The sequence below is a fragment of the Caretta caretta genome, chromosome 1, assembly GCF_965140235.1.
Source record: "Caretta caretta isolate rCarCar2 chromosome 1, rCarCar1.hap1, whole genome shotgun sequence".
NCBI lineage: Eukaryota > Metazoa > Chordata > Testudines > Cheloniidae > Caretta > Caretta caretta.
In genome coordinates, this window is record NC_134206.1 from 107,808,441 (window position 1) to 107,821,269 (window position 12,829).

Here is a 12,829-nt window from a genome sequence, read left to right on the forward strand (position 1 = left end):
AGACGTAGGTATCAGTAATTTCAGCTCTTCAGTTTGTAACAAGTCTCTCAATTGAGTCTAAATTAGCTCTTTTATTACACAGTGAAGAGATGACAAGTCAAATGGTGTCGAAGGCCCTTAAGCAGGGCCCACACCACCAGGTACAAGTACCTGTCCCTACCCACTCTCAACTCACTGGGCTTTGAAACCCATGTCCCCTGCCTAGCGATTACCATTTAGTTGAGGGTGAGTCTCTCAATCAGGATATGCCAAATACAGTTCTGCTGCCCTTGATTCATGCAAGGATAACAACCCTTTATTACTCCTGCCCCAATAACAAGGATCCAACACCAGCCAAAAATGATCATTTGGGCAAGCAAGCCCATCATAGGCAGGGTGGGTGTACCCATGCAAACAAGATTAGCCCCTGAAGTGCTCTTCTGCAGCTCATCACTAGATGTCGGGGAGAGCTCATTCAGACTCTGCTTACATGTATTTTAAAATAATAGCATTTCTTGTATACTTTATGTAATCCAAAGTCATCCAAAAAACCTGAGAACATAATATAAAAAGATCCATGCATCAAATGTCTTCTTTATAACTTTTAGTATTATTTTTAGCATATATTTGATTTTCTTATTCCTTTGGAGACTTGGTTTTGGTGGTTCCTGTCTTTCTCTACCTCCCCATATCCAGAATTAGATGCTACAATGTCGGATGCTCATCTCCATGATTTTCAGAGATGCTCAGGATTGGCAGGCCATAACCGGTGAGCCCTGATCAGGATATCATGATCAGCTCAGTTATCACAGGGAAACATGTTTCCCAGTTTGCTGCAACCCTTTATTTTTGCAGAGATGGCCGTCCCTGGTCAGCTCTGCAGCTCCTTTGCAAAAACTGCCTCTACCACTCCTCTGAGGGTCTTCCTTTTTCCTTCGTCCTCCACCCACCAATTAGCCCATTGCTTCTCCAGGGTACATGGCTGCATGCTGCTTCTGCTCTTCATATAGGTTGGCACAGCAGCAGCTGCTAAATGAACCCTGGATGTTTAATAATGTTGCAAAAGCAAAATGTCGCAAAAGCAGTTTACCCTGCTCCATAGTACTGCTGCTTTGAGGCATGTCTCTAGCCCACTAGACTCAAAGAGCAGCACTGTCATTGTCTCAGAAGGAAACGTCCTCAGAGTAGATATGAGGAAATTAATTATTTTGAAATTGGAATGTATATAGAATGAGAAAATGGAAGTCTAGTACTGTAAAAAACTGAAGAGTCTTATTGGCAGGCTAGGAGAAGTAGTGTCCTCAGCATAAGTCACCTTATATATAAGGCAACGATTTTGTCACGGACGTCACGGAAGTCAAGGATTCTGTGACTTCCAGAGACCTCAATGACTTCAACCTGTGGCACCTGGGAGCTGCAGGCAGCAGGGCCCCAGGAATTTTGAACCGCCGTGGGTGGCAGGGGGGTTCTCTGCAGCTCCCAGCCCCTGTGGGGGGCCGGGAGATCCTGCATCTCCCAGTCATTGTGGGCCATGGGGGGACATCTGGAGCTCCCAGGCCCTGCAGGAGGGAGGGGCCCCCCAGAACTCCGGGCTGCTGCACTCCTAGGCATGGGTGTCGGGGTGACCCCACAGCTCTGAGCCACAGGCAGTGCAGGACCCGCAGCTCGGAGCCAGGCCTCCTGCCTTCAGCTTGCATTTTGTCATGCATATTTTTAGTAACAGTGACAGGTTTCCATGAATTTTTATTTGCCCGTGACCTATCCGTGACTTTTACTAAAAATATGTGACAAAATCTTAGCCTTACTTATAAATAAAGTATTAGAGGTGAAGAAGGCAGATACCCTGGAGAAGAGGAGCAACCAAAGCAGGGGTGGCCAACCTGAGCCTGAGAATGAGCCAGAATTTACCAATGTACATTGCCAAAGAGCCACAGTAATATGTCAGCAGCCCCCCATCAGCTTCCACCCCCACTCCCAGCGCCTCCTGCCCACTAGCAGCCCCACTGATCAGCACCCCCTACTCCCTCCCTGCACCTCCCAATCAGCTGTTTCATGGCATGCAGGAAGCTCAGGGTGGGGGGGAGACGAGCCAGGGCACAGCAGGCTCAGGGGAGGGGGTGGGAAGGTGTGGAGTGGGTGCAGGGCCTGTGGCAGAGTCAGGGGTTGAGCAGTGAGCACCCCCGGCACACTGGAAAGTTGGCACCTGTAGCTCCAGCCCTGGTGTCGGTGCCTATACAAGGAGCTGCATATTAACTTCTGAGGAGGCTGGCCACCCCTGAACCAAAGAAATGTCTAGTTTTAGAGTAACAGCCGTGTTAGTCTGTATTCGCAAAAAGAAAAGGAGTACTTGTGGCCCCTTAGAGACTAACCAATTTATTTGAGCATAAGCTTTTGTGAGCTACAGCTCACTTCATTGGATGCATACTGTGGAAAGTGTAGAAGTGTAGAAGATCTTTTTATACACATGCTTTGTGTGTATAAAAAGATCTTCTACACTTTCCACAGTATGCATCCGATGAAGTGAGCTGTAGCTCACGAAAGCTTATGCTCAAATAAATTGGTTAGTCTCTAAGGGGCCACAAGTACTCCTTTTCTTTTTTTAAAGAAATGTCTAGTACATTAAACAAAGCATTATTATTAAAAATCCTTCTGTGGAAGTACAATACCTTACCTTCTGAGGAAATGTTGCAATGAGTGAACATAAGCCAGCCTCTTATCTGAAAACTTAAACCTTAACTCAGAATATTCAGATAGCACAAAAAACAAAGTGGCTTTCAGCACTTCAATTTGTGCAAATCAATATACAATTTTAAGTGTCAGACTGATTTGTGGGGAAAAATATACCAAGAGCTTTCAGTACTCTCTTTTGTTCAAAAACATTGTTTAATTATTGTTTGCAGAGTTTTTGTTGCCATGTTGGTCCTAGGATATTAGAGAGAAAACGTGGGTGCTCTGTGTAGCTCAAAAGTTTCTCTTTCACCAACAAAGGTTGGTCCCATAAAAGATATTACCTCACCCACCCCATCTCTTTAATTCTTCAGTTATGGCATTCAATATTTTTATCTTCCTGTAGTTCACATAATATTGAATAGTTTAGCTCCTAGTAGAATGAGACTGGCTTTGAAGTTTTGTAATCAATGATGATGTAATTTCATACTGAAGGCATCATACATTTATTTTTTCTGAATAACCTAGTGCACTATTTTTGATAAATATCAGGAGCAGTGCTTGTCCTTTTGACAAAATGTTGGTATAAACTTTTGTTAAATCTTAATCTGATCTGGAGTTTTGAGTCAAGGAGGGTTTTGCTGTTCTACTTTCTTTTGCCTGATAGTCTTGTTATGCCACTATCTAGATATTGCAGCTTCTGAATTCATTGAGGAAATGCTGCTGAAGGCTGAAACTGTCTGGGAGGAAAAAATGAAAGACCCTTTATCTGTTTCTACTTTATCACAAGAGGAGCCATATGAAGAGATCATCCATGATCTGCCTGCACTTTCCAATAAACTGTAAGTTTTTTTTATTGTTCAGTGTATTAAAGTGATAAAATGCTGGGGCAAGATTTTCCCATAGATTGCAAGCACAGCTGATGGGCTAATTAGGTTCCTCATTTTAGAAAGTTGCTATATGTTTCTCCCCATCTCTACTAAGTTTGGTTTAATTTTGTAAATCAATATAGGCTGTAAGGTACGGTAAGAAGAACCTAATGTATTGTTATGTTCCTCAGTAAAAATTCCTGGGTTATTTCAGGAGAATTACTGTGGGGTACCATTTTAGACTCAATCATGCTCCCATTAAGATAGATAAGAATGAACTGGTCAAACTACCATTGACTTCCATAGGAGCAGGGTCATGTTCCGAGAATAAGAATAACAGAACCGCCTATGGACAGAAGTAAAGACTGCTTCAGGTAGTTACTGATTGTAGTCTGAATTGTACCACATATGGTAATTCAGGTGTGAGGTGGAGAGAATGGTAGCATTCCATAGAATGAACTCAGAGTTCAGTGACTAGGTGGAACACAGATTCAAGTCTCTCTCTTGACAAAAAGTTGGATTTTGATCTTTGTTTGTATTCTTGCAAATTTTAGAAGGGGACACTCTTAAATTTGGGAAAGGTGGTGTAAACTGGGTGGGTGTGAGGGAGGTTATATAGCAGTGAGCAACAGGTTTGGTCCCTTAATTGCTAATTTCCAGACATTGTAATGTGTGGATTTTTTAAAAGGTGCAGATCATTTATAAAGAAAAGTGTAAGATTATTTCTGGTTGCTAGCATTACTCTTTTGTCTGTGTGTTTGTATAATCTTTTCATTTTTTTCTACATAAAACAACTAAAACGCTTATACATAGAGTAATAAAATAAATAAAGTTTAATGTATATATTATCACTGATGTTTAGTAGTAGTTACAATTTATGTTCTATAAAGAGTTTACAGACTATATAAGAATCAGGAAGGAACAGACGATAACCAGGAAATGATTAACCCTTTAAATTCAAGGTTCCATGTTACACTGTCACATTTAGGAAAGATTCTATATTTAGTACATGGTAGATCTGGAGCGTTTATTCCAGTTTGGGAATGTGTCTGTAGCAATCACTAATGTAGCTGGATGCTGGATAGTCTTGGGTTTTTTGATTGAACACTGGTTCAGTGCTAGTCTACACTGGCAACGTTAAAGCACTGCTGTGGCTTTAGGAAAGAGCTCTCCCAGCGCTCCAAAAAACCCACCTCCCTGGGAGGCGTGGCTCCCAGTGCTGGTTCTCTGTCTACACTGGTTCTTTACAGTGCTGAAACTTGCTGCGCTTTGGGGGGTGTTTTTTCACACCCCCTAAGTGAGGCAGTCACAACGCTGTAAAGTGCCGGTGTAGACAAGTTCTAATCCCATCTAATCCTCATGGTGAAGATAGTTTGAATAAGAAAATCATTTTACATAAAACTTGCATTGTGCTCAATGAATAAGTAATCTTAACAATCTTAAAATAATAAAGTAGTTCAGCTTTCAAAGTGTCAAACATTGGTTTTGCATTACAAACCCTTGAATTTAAGATAGGCTTTTTTGTTTTCAGTGAAAACATTAATAACACCATTATTGTAACAGTGATGATTTTTCGTTTTGTCATCCTCAATAAACACAGAACTGAAGTGAAAGTTATACACATACCAATCATTTTTATCAAACAATTTTCAACCTGTATCCTGCAGTTTTATGTGATGTGCCATTCTCAAAAACAGCAAAATGGAGTTGCCTGGCCTGAGGGCAACCTTACCTTTAAACCTACCTCTTTAAAAAAAAAAAAATTGTTTGCTAGTTGGTTTTCCAGATGACTCCTATGGTTATCAAAGTATCTCCAAATGCAGCCAATAATATTTTTGATTCTCTGAAACCGAACAATAGCTGAGTTTTAAAACTTGACACATTCAAAATTTTGGAACTTGTTACATACATAGTCTTTAGCAAGGAGTGCACAATATGCTAAATTGGAGGTGAGGGATGCTTTAGGAAAAAAGTTAAACATTGTCATTCTGTGCATGCACAAGAAGGTATATTGCTAAGTTCTGAAGTCACCTCTTCTACTTAGGTGCATGCATGTGAACTGAATTTTTCTGGCCATGTGCACTTTTAAAAACAGGCTAACTAGAAGCTGAAGTTTAGCTGTAGCACATTGACCTGGACTCTTCCTGCCCCTTGACCAGCCTCCCATTCTTTATTCTCCTAACAGCTTTTTTGTTATGCTTGATCATTAGATTATGCATTCATTTCAGATTTCCTGTACTCTGGAACTTTGTGTCACAGATTGCACTCTGCCTTCCAGAGCTATCAACATTTGAAGGACTTGGTTGGGACACAGCACAGAGGCTGTGCGATCTTCTCTCCTCATCCCTTGCTTCCTAAAATGTAGAGGAAGAGCGTGACTCACTGAGAAATTTCCAATGGTTACCATTTATACGATGATAATGAAAATAACTATTGTGGAATGTGACCTTCATCCAGAAATACCTGTAAAAATTCATTGAAAAATTAAAATAACTGATTCTGAAGATGAACCATCTGTGGAAGATGAAACTGCCTGACTTTATATTCTCTTTCCCCCTTTCTATTGATCTATGTTTGTCTTCAGAGGCTCACTCTGGGCAGATCTAGTAATAATTCACAGGAGCAGGAGGCTTGTCCTTTTCGGTACTGTGACCTAGGCTGTGTAATACCCAACCAGAGGAGTTTAGACAGTGCTCTAGACAAGGGTTTCTCAAACTTTCTGATGCCAAGGACTGACTTGCAGCCTTCCTAAACTGTGTCAGGGAGATCTCTGGGACTGGCACCAATCCTCGGGCTGGTTGTTAAGAAACACTGCTCTAGATTGATTCCTTCAGTGCAAAATCCATCTTTTGACAAAAGACAAGTCACAGTAGCAGGAGCCATGAGGATAATTACATTTTTCTAAACAAAAATATAATGAAGCTAACCCCAGAAGGGGCAGGGAACATCACACTTCTGTTTGTCCTATATTCTCTCACAACATTCAATGACCAGATACCATAACTTGGTTGATGCTTATAAGTTCCCAGATACCATAGTTTGGTTGGTGTTGTAGAAGTTTACAGGATTAGAACAGGCATTACAAATACAAATTGTGTCAAATTCTCTACTGCAGCATAAAGGGGCAAGAAAGCAGCTGGAACTGGCTAGCTGAGAATTCCCCTGCTGTGGGAGATCTCTCAGCAGGCACAGAATCAGCATATCTGGACGATGACCCACTTGGCCTTGGCATACTTAGAGCACAGAACAGTCCTTTCCCCACGTCCTCCTGTACAGTCCCTTAAGAGACCGTTGTCAGATGGCATAAATTACAGAAGACCCCAGATTGCCCTAACCCAGTGGTGGGCAGCCTGCGGGCCACACGTGGCCCGTCAGGGTAATCTGCTGGCGGGCCGCAAGATATTTTGCTGACATTGACAGTCCACGGTTTGCCGTTCCTGGCCAATGGGAGCTGAGAGAAGCAGTGTGGGCCACAGGGATGTGCTGGCTGCTGCTTCCTGCAGCTCCCATTGACCGGGAAAGGTGAACCACGGCCACTGGGAGCTGCGGGCAGCTGTGCCTGCAGATGGTCAACATCAGCAAAATGTCTTGTGGCCCACCAGCAGATTGCTCTGACGGGCCATGTGCAGCCCGCAGGCTGCAGGTTGCCCAACACTGCCCTAACCTATTCTGCATGTATGTGCCATCAGAATCAGGGAGGTGTAATGGGCTCTTGTATCCGCTCCCCTCCATTCTTGCATGCTGAGCAGATCTTGGCTCTGGAGAGAATCTGTTTGTACAGCACCTAGTACTATGGCAGCCCTGATCTATGATTGAGGTGTCTCAGGGCATGTCTGCACAGCAAAGAAAAATGCATGGCTGGCCCACGCCAGCTGAATTGTTCTCGCAAGCCTCAGGCTGTGGGGCTCTAGGATCTGGAGGGATGGGAGGGTCCCAGAGCTCAGTCTCCAACTGGAGCCAAGAAGTCTGCATAGCAATGAAACAGCCCCACAGTCCTGTGAGCCTGAGTTGGCTGGCTCAAGCCAAACACAGGTTTTTCTTTGTTGTGTAGATATATCCTCAGCGCTGCCACAATACAAGTAATAATAATCTGGCAATTGTTCCTTTAATCAAGACCATGGCCACAGCAAATGGTGGGTGAACTTTAAATTTCCCTTCCTGCTTTTGTATGCTCAGTTCTGCACCCTATTGAGTTTTAATGTTCTGATATGAGGATATGTAGTATGATTCAGATGAGCTATCTGTAAGAGTAAACTGAAACAATACTTTGTAACTGTAACATATAGATATTTCTTCTGTTGTAACAGGTGAAGAGTGTGTAGTTGAATAGAGCTGTTAAAGTCATATTTTGAACAATATTAAAAAAGGAGTCAGTGTTAGAAACTAAGTGTCAATTGTCCCTGCCCTAGCAACCGAATTTAATTTGTCCAATTTGGGTTTCAATTACAGCATTGATTTTGTCCAGAACAGTATGAAGAGACGAATTGATGGTCAATATGTACTCCTCAATTAAAGAGAAAAGTTTTGTTGTCAGGGTGTTTGTATTATGCTAGGTTACCAAGCAGACATGATTTTGATGAGCAATCATTTGGCTCAGCTGGCTAAACTCCTGGGACTGTGAAGCAATAATTCCTGTACTGGAATATGTTTCTTTTCTTGTTCTTCCATTGACTAATTTTACTATATGTGATTTACAAGAGACAGATTAGGAAGATAAATTACAAGAAATGCCAATAATGATTATATGTAAGTGCTCTTTCCCTCTCCACATATTCAGATTGTATCAGCAACCTCAAGTCGTTTGGGATTTACAGAATGTGTTTATGATGTACCTTTACTGTTTGTATTACCATCTGATCTGAGTTTTTCTCATTGTTCTGATAAAACATTATCACTCATGAATAAACATGCAAGAGAATGTTGGAGCATAACCCAATTAAAAAGATGATTTCACATTGTATGTCAGACTTTTATATGATAAATATTTATTCTTGCTTGTTTCAGCTAAAAGGCAAAATATAGAATTACAATACTTGGTATCATTTTACTAAAAATATAAAAATCTTAGGCATGAAGTTCTCTTAAGAAGAAATTCAATTTTTCTTCTTCAGGTAGTGTCACTATTGATGCTGCACTTCCAGTGTGTGTATGCCCCATGTGCCTTTGATCAGAGATTTTCATTAGCAGTGCACATTTGCCCTGCGCATGTACCCTAGACATCCTCATGTCCCACACCAAAGCTCCACTCTCAGAACCTTCTTGACCACCTCAGACTGAGACACAGCTTAGAGTGTCCTTATGGAGTCTGCCTTGGCTTCTTTGCCTTTGGTGACTTCAGTTTGCCTTAGTTTAGTTTAAATTAATTTCATTTTGTCAGTTAGTTAATAAATTAGTTGACTTCTTTTTGGAAGATTGTTTGTTATTTCCTCCCGCATGGGAACCCTTTCTCCCTGAGAGGGATACATCCAGTTCAGTGGGTTTTAAACTCTGCCTCACGTGCTGTGAGGCCATTCCAATCAGTGATGGACACTCCATGCACATTCACTGTTTAGCAGAGTCACGCATCCCACAGAAGTGTAATTTCTGTTTATCCCACAAGTCCAGGGAAAGACAGAACTGGGAAATTAAGCTGTGACTGTTAATGATGGAGTGCTCCCTTTGACCTGCTTTGGAATCAGGTCAAGAGAGCGCCTCCCCACTTTATATCAGTCTCTGCCACTTTTATCTCAGTTCAGCATGCCCCCTGAAAGGGAAGGCTTCAGAGACCTCCTCTAAAGGCCCCCAGAGGGGAGCTCTAACTCCCCTCTTAAGGAATCTACCTTGAAAAGACCTCACTGTCCAAACAGGTCAGTAGCTTTGGAAGATTCCACGTAAAGAATGGTACAGTGGAGACTAAGGGTTCCTCTGGTATTCAGGGGGCAAATGTTGTTCTCTAAGAGCAAATGTTGTTTTATTCAACACCTTCCTCCAGACCAAAGGGAATAGTTCCAGGCTACTATTGCAGAGGTACAGTTACTAGTGTCCTTAGAAGCTGCAGATACTGCTGCTTGTTCTATCTCCACAGCAGTGGTGATGGATAGGGCCTCTGTCTCCATGGTTTCCCCATAGAAGTCCAGAATAGAGTAGGATCTTCCGTTTGATGGACTGAAGTTGTTCGTGGAGAATACCGATGAATCGCTCCACACACTACAAGACTATGGAGCCACATTGCATTCATTGGGCATCTACACCCCTGGGAACAAAGGAAATTCAGTAGATAGCAAATGGCCCAAAGATGCTGCCCAATGCACTTCTCTGGGTTTAAGAGACCTTTCTAATCTCCAAGAAAGAGGCAGAGGTTCCAGAGAAAGAGATCCAGCTGTACAAGTTCCCCTGAGTGTACTCAATGGTCTTCCAGGGGGTATATCAACTCATCTAGATATTAACCTAGTTTTACAACAGGCTACATAAAAAGCACTAGCAAAGTCAGTACAAACTAAAATTTCATACAGACAATGACTTGTTTATACTGCTCTATATGCTATATCCTGAAATGAAAGTACAACAATTATATTTAAATTGATTTATTTTATAATTATATGGTGAAAATGATAAAGTAAGCAATTTTTCACTAAAAGTGTGGCTGTGACATTTTTGTATTGTTAGGTCTGATTTTTTAAGTTTTTAAGTGAGGTGAAGCTTGAGGGAACACAAGACAAACCAGACTCTTGAAAGGGGTACAGTAGTCTGGAAAGGTTGAGAGCCACTGCTTTAATCCATCTGACACAGCAGGCTTCTTAAAAATGTCAGTTTTGACAAGATGGTCGACAGTTTGAACCCTCCCCTTTCTCTAGACAGTCAGCTGCAATTATTTGCCCAGCTGCCCCTGTTTGGCAACTGTCTATCCGATTTCCAACAAGCTTGGAATGTATCATGTTGGCTGAAGTGGTGCTGCAAGCAATAACAATGGGCTCTACACCATCCACTTTTCCTTCCTTCCTCCCTCCTTTGCATCGCCCTTCCCCGTTTCTTCTACAGGGGCCCTTCTCATGAGCTCTTATTACAGTGTAGTTTACACTAGAAAATTAGGTTGGTTTAACTGTGTCGGTCAAGGGTGTGAAAAATCCACCCCCCTAAAAGACATAGTTAAGCCTACATAAGTCCCTGTGTAGACAGCACTAAGTTGACAGAAGAATTCTTTCATTGATCTAACTACTGCCTGTCAGGAAGGGGTGGACCCTTCACCGATGGGAAACCCCTCCCTCCTGGGGGTGGGGAGGGAGTGCCACCCAGCCCTGCTCTGTCCCCAGTTCCACTGTGGCCCGACCCCAGCCATAGCTTCCCTCCTGGCCTCAGCTCCCAGCCATGGCCCCAAGCCCAGACTTAGGGCTGCCAGGTGTCTGGTTTTCAACTGGAAAGTCTGGTCGGAAAGGCAACGTGGCAGTGCCTGATCCGCACTGCTGATCAGACATTTAAAGTCTGGTTACCTGCAGTAACTGGCCTCCGCCACCGGGGGTGGGGTGGTGGGAAGAGCAACAGCTGCTGCTGCTGGAGCCTGGGGGAGCACTCAGGGGTAGCTCCAGCAAGAAAGGTACCAGTGGCTCCTCCGTCCTGCCCCAGCACAGCTCACTCTCCCCTGCCCTGCCCCATTCACTCCCACCCTCAGAGCATGACTCCCCTTCCCCCATCCTGCCCCACTCATTCCCCCACCCCAGCTTCCGGGGGGTGGGGGGGCGCAGACCAGGTAAGGGAAGGGTGCTATTGAAAAAGTTTGGAGACCACTGACTAAGACAAACCAATGTCAGTTCCCCAACAGGTGAAACACTCCTTAGACTCGTGGAAGAATGATCACAATGCAGGTGCAGGAGTTCCCTTCCTCCAACTGGTGCCAATGGTAACTGTAGCTAGAGATGTATCTCTGTTGGGATAGAGTGTATACAGCCCATATGGTACACGGCATATGATTGCCTCAAGAAACCACCCTCCCCATCAACCTGCTGGAGCTCAGGACAGCCAGAAATTCTTGCCTTCATTTTCTGCCTCTCATCAGAGACAAGTCTATCAAAATCACGACAACAATGTGGCCTGCATGTTTTACGTTGACCAGTGGGAAAGGGTCAGATGCACTCTCCACCCACACTGAAGCAATACAGTTATGGAACTGGTGGATAAGGCATTGCATAAGATTTTTGGCAATTAATCTCCCTGGCAGACAAAACTTCACAGCTGATGCTCTCAGCAAGACTACAAATGGGAATTGGACTCCCAGTTTCTTGTCAGCATATTGGGGGTTCCCAAAAGTGGACCTCTTCGCCCAGCTATGAAGAGTGCTACCTGTTCTGTTCCATCGGAGGCTTCGGTCACAGCTCATTGAGGGAGGCATTCCTCCTTCCTTGGGTGGAGAAGCATTTCCTCCTACACCTCTTATTCTCCAGGTGGTGAATAAGATTAGAAAGGACAAAGCCAGAGTTTCCTAATAGCCCTGACATGGTCAAGGCAGACATGGTTTCCTTACCTAGTTCACCTAGCTCTCTGTTCAGTGATAAATCTTCCAGTCATTCCTCAACTCCTCTCACAGGGCCCCAATCAACTGTTGCATCCCAATCTGAGAACGCTCCACCTCAAGGTGTGTCTCCTCAATGGTTTGTTGGGTTAGAGTCAGCGTGTTCTGCAGAGTACAGCAAATATTACTAACTAGTAGGAAAGAGTCTACCGGAAATACTTGCCTTCAGAAATGGAGAATATTTAGTCACTGGTGTCAGGTCCAGAAAGTTGTTGATTCATTTAGTTGCTTTAACAGCTTTTCATCCCACAATTTATGGGTTCTCACTGTTTGCTCATCCTACAACTGTATCATTCAAGAAAGGACTGGGAAAGCTTTTTCCACAGGTTAAAGTCCCCACTTCAGTTTGGGACCTCAGTTTAGTTCTTAAAATGTCATGACACCTCTCTTTGAACCAATGGCAACTTGTTCATTATTGAGCTTGTCGATGAAGACAGCCTTTTTAGTGGATGATATTGAGGTCTTAATTGCAGACCCTCATTTCTGCAAGGACAAGATTTCCTTATGCCCCAGATTCCTTCCTAAAGTATTCTCTGAGTTTCATCTGAATCAGATTATTCATCTACCAATTTTCTTTCCAGAACCACATTATTTAGTATTTGAGGCTGATTTTGTCAGGAGGGTGTTAGCTTTCTACCAAGATAGGACTAAATCATTCAGAAAATCTCCTCTAGACTGTTTTGTTTGCAGACAGATCTAAAGGATATGTTATTTCTGCCCGGAGACTGTGGAAATGGATCTCTGGATGTATTATTACTTGTTAAGGTGCTGC

At 43.1% G+C, this 12,829-nt stretch overlaps 1 protein-coding gene across 13 annotated transcripts in view; it reads left to right on the forward strand.

The window, feature by feature from the left end:
• Positions 1-12,829, forward strand: part of MYO16 (myosin XVI) — a 602,174-nt gene that overhangs the window by 291,393 nt on the left and 297,952 nt on the right. For all 13 annotated transcript variants that reach the window (XM_075129773.1, XM_075129766.1, XM_048854910.2 and 10 more), the window contains one exon: positions 3,335-3,488. In XM_075129773.1, coding sequence (XP_074985874.1) covers positions 3,335-3,488 — 154 coding nt within the window. The remainder of the gene's footprint in view (positions 1-3,334; positions 3,489-12,829) is intronic.